At 36.6% G+C, this 15,647-nt stretch overlaps 1 protein-coding gene across 1 annotated transcript in view; it reads right to left on the bottom strand.

Moving 5' to 3' along the window:
- Positions 1-373: 373 nt before the first annotated feature.
- The window catches only part of RFX6 (regulatory factor X6), a 69,985-nt gene continuing 54,711 nt past the window's right edge, over positions 374-15,647 (bottom strand). Inside the window, exons 14-19 of the mRNA XM_001379577.4 lie at positions 15,145-15,262; positions 13,120-13,242; positions 11,748-11,957; positions 9,305-9,817; positions 7,589-7,810; positions 374-4,945 (exon numbers count right to left, since the gene is read on the bottom strand). Of these exons, the coding sequence (XP_001379614.1) occupies positions 4,770-4,945; positions 7,589-7,810; positions 9,305-9,817; positions 11,748-11,957; positions 13,120-13,242; positions 15,145-15,262 (1,362 nt within the window). The 3' untranslated portion in view covers positions 374-4,769. The remainder of the gene's footprint in view (positions 4,946-7,588; positions 7,811-9,304; positions 9,818-11,747; positions 11,958-13,119; positions 13,243-15,144; positions 15,263-15,647) is intronic.

Genomic DNA, 15,647 nt, shown 5'->3' with positions numbered 1-15,647 from the left:
AGCCATATGATTCATCCATCCTTATGGTTCTATCGTATTGATTCAGGTGACTTTTACTCCCAGTTTTACCAATCTTTTCATCTCTTAACTATACAAAGATCCACCTAATTGATGCACTTATCTGTTCTTTTATTTTTATTGAGCTAACCACCAAAATGTATAACTCAGGGAATGGTGCACTCTAGGGATTTATTGATAGGGATTAAGCTATGTCCATCTCTAACATAGTTAATTTGACATGGCATTAGGAAAATTTAACTCCTTTGTTCCTGTTTGCCTCATTTAAAAACAATATAATTTTGTGGGAAGGAAGGAGATTGAACCTGTGATTTAACTGATATAAAAGACTCTTCATGATGAAAACTCCTACCAAAGCAGAATTCCATCACTGCAGATTGGCACATAGTGTGTAATTTATAGTCCTGGGCTATTGCTTGGAGCACTGAGAGGTTAAATGGCTTGTCACTCACTTGGCACAGTGGATAGAATACATGGCCTGGAGTCAGGAAGACATATTCCTGAGTTCAAATCTAACCTTAGACACTTATTAGCTGTGTGACCCTGGACAAGTCACTTTATCCTGTTTGCCTTAGTTTCTTCATCTATAAAATGAGCAGAAGAAAATGATGAACCACTCTTGTGTCTTTGCCTAGAAAATTCCAAATGGACTCACAGTCAGACATAATTGAAATGACTGAACAACGGTAGCATTTACTTGGAAAGAATGTGAATACTTGAAACAGTACTTGAACCCAATTGTTTTTCATCCCAAGAACAGTTCTCAATATGTGTCACTGAGCTACTTCTATAATAAATGTACACACACAAAATGTGCTACCAATATAAAGGTTTATGTATGAATATATTGCTGAGTGTATTATCTGTCATGATGTTATCTACCATGACTGAAAGTAAACTCCAATAGAATGATGACTCCTTGAGGCAGAGACTTACTATTTTGTCTTTATATCTCCAGGTCCTAGCACAGTGCTTTACTTTTCTCTTTCTTCTTGACCACTCTGCAGCATTTGACACTGTTGACCATTTTTCTAGACCATCCCTGTCCCACTGCTCCTTTCTCTCTCATTGCACCATCTTCCATGGTTTTGATGATCATCTCTATGAAAATTATTCCTTTATCTACATATCTAGCACCTATATTTTTCTTTAGATTCAGTCAAGCATTTACAGCAGGGTGTTCTAGGCAGTTAATGTGGAAAGAAGGAAGGCAGGAAGGAAGGAAGGTAGGAAGGAAGAAAAGAAGGAAGGAAGGCAGGAAGGCAGGAAGGAAGGCAGGAAGGCAGGAAGGAAGGAAGGAAGGAAGGAAGGAAGGAAGGAAGGAAGGAAGGAAGGAAGGAAGGAAGGAAGGAAGGAAGGAAGGAAGGAAGGAAGGAAGGATTAGCTTTCACCCTAAACTAATGCATTCTCTTAATTTCCCAATTTCTGTGGATGATATCATCATCCTTACAGTTATCTAGATTCAAAATCCCCTAGTTCTCCTCAGTTCTTCTTTTGTCTTATTCCCCATAACCAATCACTATTTGAGTCTTATTAATTCTATCTTCAGATCTCTCCCATCCATCATCTTCTGTCCATTAACACAGTCACTCTTCTAATCTAGATCCTAAATATCTCTCAACTGGACTACTCTGATAACCTCCTAATGGTTCTCCCTCTCTCCAGTCTCTGTTCTCTTAGATCCATCTTCCTCAGTTACCAAATTGATATTCCTAAAACATAGACGTAACCATATCACCCTCTTAATCAAAAAGCTCAGTGGCTCTCTAATGACATTGGGACAAAGTTTATATTCCTCTGTTTGGCATTGAAATCCTATTGTAAGCTAGCTCTAACCTATTTTGATAGACTCATTTTTTATTATTCCCCCTCAGGTACTTTACCCTCCTAATACTCCATCTCTAAACTTCTGTGCCTTTTGAACAGGTTGTCCCTCCAAGGCTACAATTCTCTCCCTACTTACTTATGTCTTATAGAACTCCTAGAATCTACAATTCTACAATTGAGAAAGCTCAATTCAACTGCTCCCTCCTACATAAGTCCTTTTAAAGCCCCCATCCTCTCCCTAATACTGCAGCCTGAAATTACTTTGAATACATTTATTTTGATGTTGTTTCCCCTATGTAGAACATAAGCTTCTGGAAAGTAAGAATTATTTTATTTTTATCTTTGTATTCTGGATATACCCTGGTAAAAACCATCTTGGTAAACAGCCTAAACCAGGTTGAGGGTAACTGAAAGGCCTCAGACCCTTTGGTGAGTTTGGGGAATGTCTACCTCAAGCATGTGAAGACATCCTCTAGTGGAATGGGCAAATGAGAACAATTTGTTCCAACAGCCACGAAGGCAAATGAAGCATTAGCTGCAGAGTACTTAGAGCTTGGTCAGACATCAAAGACACTAAGGTCATCCACTGTATCCCAGGTCATTGACAGTTGTCCTGACTTCTCTTGCCACTATACTTCAATGACTCTGGAAGAGAGCGTGAGGTTGATAACTTTGTATAACTTCACCTCATTTAAATCCATTGCATTGGTCCTCTTTGAAGTGAAGGAAGAACCATATCCCATGATAACTACTCCAGAAGACATCAATAAAATGTTAGCATTTAATGTGCTGAATGGCTGACTTTCAATCCAGTTCAAGGGATGTATGTTTCAGAAAGCTTTCCCTAACTACTTTTGTCTTCCCTTATCTCCCTCTTCCTCTGAATTCCTACATTGCTTAAGAGACTATATTGCAGGTTCTAATCACTTAATTGTATTTGTCTTTTTCTTGTCTATATTAGTTTCATAGACTCACAGATTTGGGGGACTTTAGATATAATCTAGTTCAATTTTCTCAATTTATGGATGAGAAAACTAAGACATAGGAAAGTTAAGTGTCCAAAGTCACACAGCTAAGTGACAAAATAATTAATCTTTGGTCCTTTCCACTATTATGCTACATTCTCATCTTATCTTTTTTATGTAGACTGTGAATTTCTTTGGGGAAAAGAGGAAAAAGAGATCATGCCTCATACTTGATGCTGAGCACAGCGTAGACCCTCAATAAATGCTTGTTGATTAGTATAAATTGATAATTAGAATTTTATTTATGAGGCAAAGTTGGTCAGTGGATAAAGGTCTAGTCTTGAAGGCAGGAAGACCTAGGTTCAAGTCCTGACACTGTGCATACAATCACTTATTTAAAAGTGTCATTTAACCTTTTTCTATTCCAGGCAATTCTCTAAGACTAGTTACAGACTGGCCTGCATAAGTAGATGGGTTTTTCCATACCAGGAGCTCTCTCACACTGAGGAAACCTCATGTCTGAAACTACTCTCCCCGCAAAAATGATAAGGCACAACCTGACTCAATACAAATTAAAACTTAATTTTAAATTAACATTTTGAGTTGTTAGAAATGCTTGTTACATTCCTGGAACTTATATTTTGTGTTCATCCTTTTCATAGTTAATATAAGACAGGGTTCACTGCTCTATAAAAAGATTTGGCAGAAAAGATCAGAAGACTATAAGGTTAATGGGAGTTTCTCAACAGATTCTACCAATTACAGAGCCTGCCTTTTATACCAAGACATATAGAAAAGGAAAATAAATGAAATCATGTAAATTGTGTATCAAATTGTTTAACAATTATAAATAACGAGATAAGTAAAATTGTTTTTAACAAATTTTGAGTTAACCTTTGTTTGCATGCCCCCACACCCTTCTCCATTAGAAATTACTCCAAATATTAACTAATTTCATAAGTTTCTATCACACCTACTTCATGTATGTTGGCTCCAACTTACAGATGGTTGCTTAAGGCAGACAGCATTGGTTGGCCTTATTTTCCTTTCCTTGAATTTTCCATAGAACTTTTCAAATGCTTCTCATGTTCTACTTTACATACTACAGAATAAATTCTAGCCATTGAGCACATCTGTTTGCTAAAATAACCCACAGCTGCATTGTCTAAAAATGGTACCATCCATGACAGCAAACAGAATGAGCATATCAAAACATTTCAACTTTTGAAATATTTCCTTACATTCCCCTATTTTATTTCTCCTCATCTTTTCATTTCATATAAACATGTAGAAAGCACTGGTCTCTTAGATAGTTACATAGATAAAGCCACTCTTATGTAACAGAAACCAACCTACTAAAAGCACAAGAGAAATTTGAAAGTCAAGCAACTTTGGCATAGGCTGAATTGAATCAAGACTCAACTTTGTAAACATTTCCATAGGAGGTAGAACACATACATTTGACTATTTGTCAAATAAAAGATCGTAAACAGTGATTCTCTGATTCTAATAAATAAAGGATAGTGTATAGGCATTAAATAAACTTTTCCTCTCTGAAAAAATAAAGGAGAATGAGGAAGAGAAAGAAAAGACAAAACAGTGGCAGCATATACATTTTCAATAAGTTAGGAAGGGAAATGTCAATTCTCCATAATGGACATTTTTTTCCAAATCCCTACGAATTCTATTATTTTGTCGAAGCTTGAAGCTACAACTGTTAATAAGAAGTCATATGAAATGATTCATGTGCAATGTTCTCTTTGCAAGGTGTCTGTTTTCTGATGAGTAGGTAGATTGTCCAGTCTTTTGTTATTGCTTCTCAGTGAAGTGACTTCAAGAATAGTGTCCGGCTACAGCAGAGTCTATTTTCTCTCCTCGCTTAGAAAGCTGAGGGAATAATGGTCTTTGGACCAGTGGAGTCGAGAATGTTCTTAAAATGAACCCACCACATTTTCTGGTCTAGGTCCCTCCAGCTGCCGTTCCCATAAAGACAGTATTGATTGGTGGCAAAGATGACACTATTTCTCTACTATTCGTTCCCTGGGATTCCAGAGATTCCTGAGCTGGGTATTGATTAGAAGTTCCAAACATACACTGAGATGAAGACGCTGGAATTACTGTTGACATGTTGGAGGCTGTAAGAGGGGAAAAAAACAATCACTATCAGTGGATTCTGTTCACATTTTCTTTTCTTCTTTAACTGTCATGCCCTTCAGTATTGACTCATATTTCTAAGAAATGTTAAGTTTTACAAGACTGAACTCACAAAAACTCTAAGTAAGTAGTAAAAGTATGATTATTCCCGTTTTGAGGCAACTTTACCATGGTTGAAGAGCTAGTAACCTTTCGAGTCAGTGGCTCAAACACGTCTCTCAATTTCTCTCCATGTATATATGTATGACTCTTCCCTTCCAGTATCCAGCATAGTGTTTTATACATAATAGACACTTTTAAATGTCTGGCGAATGGAGGGAAAGAAGAAGCATTTATATAGCACCTACTAAGGACCAGGCACAATGCTAAGTATTTTTACAAATTTTATCTCATTTCATACTCACAACAACCCTGGAGGATAGGTGCTATTATTATCCCCATTTTTATGCCTGAGGAAACTGAGGCAAACAGAAGTTCTCTCTTTCCCAAAGCCACCCAGCTAATACAGCTCTGGGGCCAGATCTAAGCTTAAGTCCTCCTGACTCCAGGTCCTGCCTTCTAGCCTGAGACACCAATAGCCTCATGAACTGAGCTTTTCCATCATTCTTCTAATATAATGGTAAAAGCTGGATTGCAGTCAAAGAAACTGAATCCAACCTACATGTGGTTTTACACAGGTCAGTTCACTTTTCTGAGAAGGAAATGGAGGCTGGATAGTCTCTAGGAAACCTTCTAGGTCTAGTATCCTGCTAACATTTCCCATAGCTGGGCTATGTAACTGCAAAGAGTTGGGAACAGTCTAAAATACCCATTTCATTTTATACTACTTAACCTCCTCTTTGGTTTCTCTTTATCTTGCCAAAACTCATTTTGTTCATCAGTTGATTCTGCACTGCAGACACATATAGCTGTGTGCACCCCTTACATTCATTCCATCAAAGGTGCCACTATCTCTATATGTAGATAGAACAAACAGTTTCAATGGCAACCCTGTACATTTTAGTCTCTCTTGATGAGGAAACTTCCTAGAGCCATATTTTCTGCTTCATTAAAATAATCTAGAAGTAATGGCCATTTGCAGAGAGCAGGAGATGAGTTGCTAGACACTGTCTGGAGCTCAATCTGTGCCAGTCACAGGAAAGCAAAAAGTGCTTCCTCTTAGACTGTTAAAAGACCACATTGAGTAGGTGAAGGTAGAAGTGACTAATGACATTTTTTCTTTTTCAGTGACTGTGAGCTAACATCCTTCTCCCCTGTGATGGTCTGAAGTAGGACTGAATGCAGGAATTTTGTGCTAATGAGACTCAGAAATAGTGATGGGCCACATAAAAATGTAGAGTTGGAGGGAGGAGATTGCTCTCTCTCTTCCTCTTTCCAGCCATTTCACTGGTTTGCTGAGCTCTTAATGAACATCAGGCCAGTCAGTAGTAGCTTTAATCAATTGTTATATCACTTCTGGCTGTCCTGCTAAACAAACTAATAGCTTTGCCAGACAACAAGAGGGGACACGGACACAAAGGAGATCATGGCATGTCCTCCTCCTCCTTGCTGACAAAAAACAAGATGGCCCCAGGCAGCATTCTGAGGATGTCATGTACTCTGTTACTCTGGAAATGCTAGAACAAAAATGAACATTTCTGGGATTTAATCTGTTACCTGGTATCTTCCTTGACAACTGTAGGAAAAAAGGTGCATTTCTAGTAAATTTCCTACATGTTCTCAAATAGGGTGGTTCCTCTAAATGCCCTAGTATACATATGACCTCAATCTAATGCCAATTCTAAATTATAGGATCTTTCTTCTTAAGACCATGCACTGGTAGAGTCAATGTGGTTAGAGAGCTAGATTAGAAAGACCTTAGTTAAGTCCTATGCCTTGTATATATCTCTGATATATCCTTCATTACTCCTAGGTAACTCTCTTGGATTGTAAATTGTAGAGAGAGGCGTTGATCTATTCAATAAAAAGGAACCTCCTTATTGAAAGTTCCTCATACAAATAAAAACATGGGTCTTGTCAAAAACTGAAATCCATATACATAAAATGTATATTTTTATATAAAAATTTATATATAATATATAAATTATATGTGCATTTATATATTTCAGATATGTGATAGAGGCAATATTTATATATCTTTATTGTGGACCAAACCCCCATTTCTATGACAAAATGCCAAACTTAATTTTGATATTTTGTCTATTTGGTTTCTCATGAATATATAAATCTTACCTGCTTAGACTACATGCCATTTACCTTCTATGAAAATAAGTACTAGAAAACTTCATCATCAACTACTAGAAAACATCACCTCTACAGATGGTTTTGCCCACAATATCTTTAACTGTGAATGGCAACTTAGCACATAGAAAGAAAATAATTTGTGTTCTCCTCACACATTTTCCCACACACAACATTCCTTAGGCCAAAGAAATGTGTTCTATATTTGTGTGTATAGTCTCCTATGGGGTCTCCTGTTTATGTCTTCTTTCCTTCAGGAAAGGATCTTGTGAGAGCTCAAAAGGCAGCTGGCATCACCCATTCCCATATTCCCATTTTTGCATATATATAAAGATGTGGATTGATGTATATATTTTTATATAAAAATCTGCTCAAAAATTTACCTATTGTTGGAGTCCGACAGCCAACTGAAGAAGATGTGTCTGTATAATATGAACTTGCTTGTTTTCGACTACTGTCATCTAAGATGTTCAGGGGATCATGGATGTCATTATATGGGGGCAATGAGCGAATGCTGCTTACACTGCTGATGACAGACACATGCTGGTCAACCATTGATCCAAGCCTATGAGACTCTGTGTAGTTTACATTGCTTCCATAATATCCTATTGACAGAAAGAGTGACAGTTTGACAATGTATTAATCCATGGTCCTGAATGAAGGTGGAAGGGGGACAAGTATTAAAATATGGCAGAATTCTCCTTAATTATAGGAATAAAGACCTCTAATTCTTTTCAACATTGCTACTACTATTTTATCTTTGTTATAGCTTTTGTCTTTGGTCTATACATCTCTGGAGCAGTGGTAGTATGGAAGCAAAAATAGCTCTACATTCAAATCTCACCTCTGATGATATAAACACATATGTGATATATTATATATGTGAATTTATATTTTATTGTTGTATATATATAACATGTTATAATTATATATAACATGTAAATATTATGTATAATAGTATATATATGAATATATATATATATATAAACAAACCTTGCCCACATCACTTAATCTCCCTGTGCTATTTGGAGAAATCATAACCTTTTTGTGTTTCTATTTTCTCAATTAGAAAAGGGAAGTAGGGAGACTAGATTGGCATCTGGTATCCCTTCTAGTTTTTTAATCTGGAATTCTTTTTTACTGCACTAAAATCAGAGGATTTGGGGATATATGAAGAAAGAAGGCTTAGGTTCATTATTTTAGATTCTAGAAAGAGTTTCTGGTTAATATAGGGATGCGCCCTTAGATAACATTAACAGGAGCTACATTTATGTATTAAGAAGTTAATTTCAAAGAAGAGTTATCAAAATGACGTTTACTAGATTATAAATTTCATAAAGGCTAAAAATCTTCTCTCATTTATTTATATATGCCCTGAAACATGTAGTAGAGTGATTGTACATAATAGGTATTTAGTGTTGAATGAGTGATTTTTAAAAGTTTTTATTATGTGTCAGAGATAAAAAAAAAGTGACACAAGATGTTACAAAGTTAGTGTTACTGGAGGGTAGATTATAACCATTCCAAGCCTAATCTTGGGAGATGGGATAGCGTATAGATGGGTCACCATATTGAAAATTAAGGTTCTGAACAGTTTCTTCATCAGTTTATTTCTTATCCCTAGGCAATCCATTTGATTCTAATCATCTTCTAATCTGAAAATTAGGGAATAATATCTATCCCTATTTCCAAAGAATAGCATCGCAATAACTAAAACCTTAAGGAATTAAGTGGCAAATCATTTTTTAGTGCACAGAAGCTTCTTCAGGAGAAACAACTTCTTGATTTCTATTTATGGTTTGGTCCCTGGATCATAGTTTTGACATGATTTTTTTCTTTGATCAAAAAAATGGTACTTAGAAGGGTAACAAGATTAGCCAAGCCACTTAGGATGCATCTTCATGAGGGACAAAGAGATTAACCAAGTTAACTGTCACCAGAAATTTGCAAGACTCAGTAATAGGTAGAACTAGCATGTTTTCAGTCATTCGGGAGACCTGTCTCAATCAATCATTCTGGTTAAACATATACTTCATCTTTCTCAGAGCATGAAACCAGCATAAGAAAATAAAGGAATGTTCTTTAAAATTCCCCAATACCGTTAGGTGCATTAGGAGGATATGAAGATCCTTGGCAGCCATTTGCCCCTGTATTACTCAGGAAATTGAAACTTCCATTATTTAGAAACTGCATACTGTGTGCATCCTGCATGGTTGAGGATGGTCCATAGTTTGAAGGTGACCTGGTATTGTATGGAGATACAGCACAGCTGTTACTGAAATAGTCTCTAGAAAGCTGTTGTTCACTCAGGGCCATAAACCGACTGTGTTCAGCCCTGTGGTGATAGATTCCTGCTGGTGTGTGAGTCTGGGCTCGGAACATGGTCTGGTAGTTGGGGCTGGTCCCATAATAGTTCTGGTTCGATTGTGAGAGAGTCTGGTACAGGGGCTCTGGGTATGATGAGCAGTGAGACTGAGCAGATAACACCTGACCAACACTGGGTGGTCTCCCAGCCATTGGCCCCTGGTTGATGACACTTCCTCTGCTGACCATGGCTGGAGAAATGGGTGGTGTCACCAAGTGACCAGTACTCTGAGATAGCTCTACTGGACCTGGAAGAAGGCAAAATTATGGGAACATCATTATGAAGTTCTATATGGAGAAATCACTAGAGTAGGCTTTTTCCCAGAACTGGGGAAACTTAATGCATCAAGGTTTAAAAAATGAAGTCACTAGTAATATTTCATAAATCTTACATTTATCAAGGAAATCTACATGCATAAGCATGAAGAATGACAAGGAAAGTATTACCTTCGAATCAAAAGGAAAGGAAGCCTGCAGAGTGCATTGTTCACCAAGTAAGAGATGCAGAACAATTTCTTTCAGACTTTCATTTACAACTGATTTAACTCCTATGGCTAGAACCTTATGTAAAATTTCACATTATTTCAATAACTCTGTTCATATTTGAAAGTAATATATAATGTATATCAAGGAGCCTTGGGAAGTGATGTAGTTTTATAGGGTGATTTTATTTTGTTTGGGGATATTATAACCATCTTCAATTACTTGAGAAGATGACATGAGGAAGAAGGATTGAACTTGTTCTTCATGGCTCTAGTAGGGCCATCTGGGAGGACATAAAAAATCTGATTTAAACTTGATATTGAGAAGTACTTTCTAGTAATTAAAGCTGCCCAAAGGTGAAATGGGTTGCCTTGGGAATCAGTGAAATTCTTTTTGTAAAAGTTCTTCAAACACAGATTGGATAAGCAATATCATGGGTATATTGCAGAGGAAATTGTGGTGTGGATAGGGCTTAGACTAGATAGCCTCTGAGGCTGCTTTCAGTTCTATGATATTGTGATACTGACTACTAAGTAAGCTCATGGTCATACTCATTCAATTGGCCACAGCATTATATCCCCTTGGAATCTATATTTTATTGAAAGTTCTTCGTAATAAAGGATCCATGAATCTGGAAGCCCTTATCCCTCCAAAAATGAGAGGTAGGAAAGACCAATTAACCCTGATTTTTAATGGGACATTTATTCAAACACCTGAATTGAATAACCTAGCTTTTAGATACGTTTCTATTCTTTTACTTCAAACAAATGCCATTGAAGTTGGCAAAATCATTCAAAATGGGGGTACTTAGATTTCCATTATTCTACTACTAGTACTACTTGGTACTATTGAAATTCATAAGGCCATTACATACAAAAAGTCATAGCAGAATGTTTGCCTAGAATCTTCAATATAGGCATCAAGGTGTTCATTGAAAGAGCAATGTCTTATGTATAAAATTCTATCTCTGCTATTAACTAGTTTATTACCCTGAGCAAGTCACTAAACTTTCTGTCAGTTTCCAAAATGGGAGGCATAAACAATTCCTTTCTTCCTCAAAGGACTATTATGTTAATCAAAGGAGATAATATATATGAAAGTGATTTTTAAAGTATATGAATATAAAACACCATTATTATTATCCATTAATCAGCTCTAGCCACTAGCCATTTCATCAACCATGGGAGCCTAGGCTAGCCAAAAAAAAATGAACAAAAGAAACTAGTTTGGAGAAAAATTTTTATTGAGAATGGAGATATAGTATGGCTAGAATCAGTTAAGGCAGGAATTTAATATTTGTAGGCACTGTAATAACTAAATCGCTGAGTCTGCCTCTTCCCCTTTCTCCCACCCCACTACCTCTGAATTATGTTTGAATTATATTTTATAGATGAAAGCTTGGTCTCTTTGTGCAACAATTAAGATAAAATCTCCTTGTAGGATAGGATAATTATGTAAGTTATTAAGAGCAATTATGTAATTATATAAATGATAGTAACAGTCATTATAATGAGTATTAATGGCAACTGCTATTATTCAATAAAATGTTTATTGGGCTCCAAATAAATTAGGTTAAATCTTTCTTATTCTCAGAATCATGGAGTTGAATAGTTTTAGGAAAGAGAATTGGAAAGGAGATAAAAATCATTTATTGAAGTATAGTAAGATATCATTCTTGGATATTTTATACTGTACCTGTAAGCTGCATAGTTTCTGTATCCCCGGGAGAGAAAGAATGTAAAGCAGAAGGCAAGACACCAGGCTGGTTGGAGGGCAGAGAAACATAATTTGCCTCAGCAAGACATTCATTCTTAACTGATGCATCACTAGAAACATTGCTCCCTTTATTTCGGTTGGCCAGAAAGCAAGAGCTTGGTGATGCAGTGAAGGCAGCTTTGCTTGCATCTGGAAAAATTAAGACAAGAAAAATCCCATTCTCTTAGTTAGACAGTCTATGGCATCAGGTCAAAAAGTAGGAAAGTACCTGATAGTTAGAAAATTTAATTCAAGGTTTTGAAGAAATGTCCCATTAAAAATCAGAGCAAATTGGTCCTTTTCTCCATTTTTTGTTGGGGGGAGGCAGAGTGGAGGTTTCAAGATTCATTTATTTATCATCAAAGGGAATTTCTTTTGTAAGAACTCCCCATAAGAATGCAGACAAGTTATTGTTTTAGAAAACTGCTTGGGGACTCTAAAGAGTTAAGAAATTTATAGATGGCTAGCCATCTAAGTACTTGTCAAAGGCAAGGCTTGAACTCAAGTCTTCCTGATTCCAAGGCTGGCTTTCCGAGCTACAGCATTTTCTGTATTTCTTCCTTCCCATTGCTACCCTTAAGGCATTGATTAGTTATAGATATAGTTATAGATATCATAAAACATATATCACCCTTAAAGGAAGTTATTTCTCACTCTTCTAAGCAATGATTTAACTTGGGGCAACAAATATTAATAAAGTCTTCATAATATTCTCCCACTCCTATCCATGTATATATTACTGAACTATAAACTATCTATCTATCTAAGCAGCTCTCCTATAAATGGCATATACTACTCAGATGATGGTTAGAGCATACTTCCATTGTTAATGGAATCTGTATCTTCTCTCTCCTCCTAAAGTATAAAGAAATTGAGGACTCAAACTATGCCTCATAATGTTTTATTCCCTCCTTTCTCCATTCTTACCCCAAACACCGATTTCCCAACATAATGCCTTGCATATAGACATTCAAGTCTTTTTTGAATGAATTAACCAACCTATCATTTAAAAGAATCATAGATTTTGAGTTGGAAGAGATTACAGAATCCAACCTGTCTAACCACTTGGTTTTTAGAGATCAGGAAACGGGTCCAGAGAGGTTAAGGTATTTGTCCCAGGTCATATAAGTAATAAGCAACAGAATTCAGGATATAAACACAGTTCATGTAAGCATTTTATATGTCAGCCAAGAAAGCATTCCAAGGTACTCCGAAATTTTTTGTTTCTCAAGCCCATTTGGTTTTTCCCTTTAAAAATTTGAAATGTAGGATATAAAGTCAAAAGGTAAACTACAGGCATTTCTTGAGTTACCTGAATTCTTCATATACTTTTCCAATAAATTCTGCAACTCTTGCTCTTTGTCATTGTTAAACTGTGTCTCCATGGCTAGTAGAATATATTCGTCCAAAAGCATTCGGATCAAATGAAAAGAACCTTGTGTGAAGAAAAAGGTGGAGAAGGGAGGAGGAAAGGAAAAATAGAATGAAGTGAGAAAGGGAGAAATGAGTGCAGCAAAGTTATCTCCATGACCATCTTTCAACACTTTACAAGGAGCAAGCGAAATAAACAAATAATCGTTGGACTTTAAATGACCTGCCAAGACCAACATGCCTAACCTGAAACTCTAATCTTTCTTTGTCCTGGCCCACCTAGTTCTGTGTGTTTACTGTCCCTCAAGCTCTCTGGGCCCTAATTACATCAAAGTGAAATACCGATGAAAGTGAGACATACTTTATTCTTGAAGAGGCACACATGAGAGGAAGATAAGCTTTAACTGCCAGAGAATGGAGCCAGTTCTATACTATTCCTGTTTACTTTGTACCAAATAATTAGACAATTGTCAACATAATCTTGAAGAAAATATCAAGAAAGATTCCTTTCCAATTTAAAATTTTATCTTTCGTTTTTCATTTCATTCGTAGTTATATTACATAGGGAAAGAAAGTAATATCATATACTGGAAAGCTTTTGCTGCATCTTTAAATCACCCATCAGTTGAATGATGAGTATTAGTGCAGTGTAATCTTAGAAATCACTAAAAAGTAAATATGAGAATAATGTTCTAAACAATAAAAGCAAAATTTTAATTAATCTCCATACATATGACTTCTCTAACCTTTTTAGAAATTCAACTGACAGGCTAACCTTTTCTTTGCTTTCAATGAACCATTAAAATATTTTCATAGTCAAATTATTTTAGGTGTTATATTTTAATTCAATTATATTCATAAGCATTTAACATATGCCTCCTGTGTGACAGGCACCATTCTAGATGCCAGCTACCAAAGATGCAAAGAAATAAAACCTAAAATATTCCCTCCCCTTGAGGATCTTATGAGGATTTCAAAAACAAACAACAATACCTTATGAATAATATCAAGTTCAAAGAATTTGAATGAAATAGCAGCTAGAGAGCTAGCCTTAGAATCAGGATTGCCCAGTCCTGCCTCTGCCACATACTTTCTGTAGGTTGCTAAATATGCCACAATTTCTCAGTGCCCTAAGCAGCTTTCTGACCCTGTGAGTTACAGGCTGATATTCATCATCTCACTGAAATTATGTCAAGAAGAAAAATAAATAGAAGTACTCAATTTTGGAAAGACATAACTTTCAGATTTGCTGCCACCTCCAGGTAATTTAAGTATCAAAAGATGATTTCATTTCTAATCAGAAATATCTAGAAATAGGTCTGTGTGTCTCTTCTCTCTGACTCCTTCAGGGAGCTCTCCAAAGACTCTGAGTCCTGAAGCCTTGACCCACAGATAATCAAGGGCATTCTTTTCCCATGTGGGTTTGACTAGATGGCTACTAATGTCCTCAACAACTCTGACATTCTAGGATTCCCTGATTCCTGAAGAGCAGCATTTTGGATACACAACCAAAAGCAGGTGGCTCCCATGCTGCGTTCACAATGACATGGAAAATTTGTGGCCTCTCTTTTCCTTTTTTTTTTTAAACCCTTACCTTGTCTTAGAATCAATACTGTGTATTGATCCCAAGGCAGAAGAGTGTTAAGGGCTAGGCAATGGGGGTTAAGTAACTTGTCAAGGGTCACACAGGTAGGAAATGTCTGACAATAGATTTGAACCCAGGACCTCCCATCTCTGAGACTGACTCTCAATCCACTGAGCCACCTAACTTCCACTTTCCTTTTTCTTTCAAACACACACACACACACACACAAATCTAAACCCAAATAGATACACTATTACACTTCCATATAACACAAAGGGTGCAAGAAAAGGATAAGAATCAGGCACTTGTGAGTGATCAATGCAGCTGTTGCACTAAGCAGACAATACATTTCAGAGAGGTTTCCCAAAGCTGAGAGGATACCAAAGCTGGAGGCGTTGTTCAAGGTCAGGTTATGCATGACTCGAGCCCCAAAGAAGCTCCATTTCAACAGGAAATCTTGAGCCCTCTTCTTTAAGGATCTGCCATTTTGCTTGCTGGTCTAAAATTAAAGGGGAAAACCAAAATTTTTAGTCCTGCTTCTTTCTCATTGTTTTTTATGCCCAGATAAACACAAGATAAAGACACTAATATTTTAGATTGGACTAGACCTATGATTTAACTGAGGAAGATGACTTGGTGAGGAAACTGCCTTTAACAATGTAGAGCAGCTTCTCTGAAACTTTAAAATCTTGGGGTATCATCTGGGGCATGGGGAGCATAAGTGATCTGATTAGGGTGGCACAGTTAGAAATAATGTATTCAGATGACACATGGGGCAGTTAGGTCTGGAGTCTGAAGACCTCAGTTTGAATCTGGCCTCAGACAATTTATTTGCTGTGCAAATTTAGTGATTTAACCTCTTTGCCTCAGTTTCCTCATCAGTA

Source organism: Monodelphis domestica, chromosome 2 (genome assembly GCF_027887165.1).
Source record: "Monodelphis domestica isolate mMonDom1 chromosome 2, mMonDom1.pri, whole genome shotgun sequence".
NCBI classification, from domain to species: Eukaryota; Metazoa; Chordata; class Mammalia; order Didelphimorphia; family Didelphidae; genus Monodelphis; species Monodelphis domestica.
Note: the sequence above shows the minus strand (reverse complement) of the source record. Positions and strands in the feature narration are given on the sequence as shown.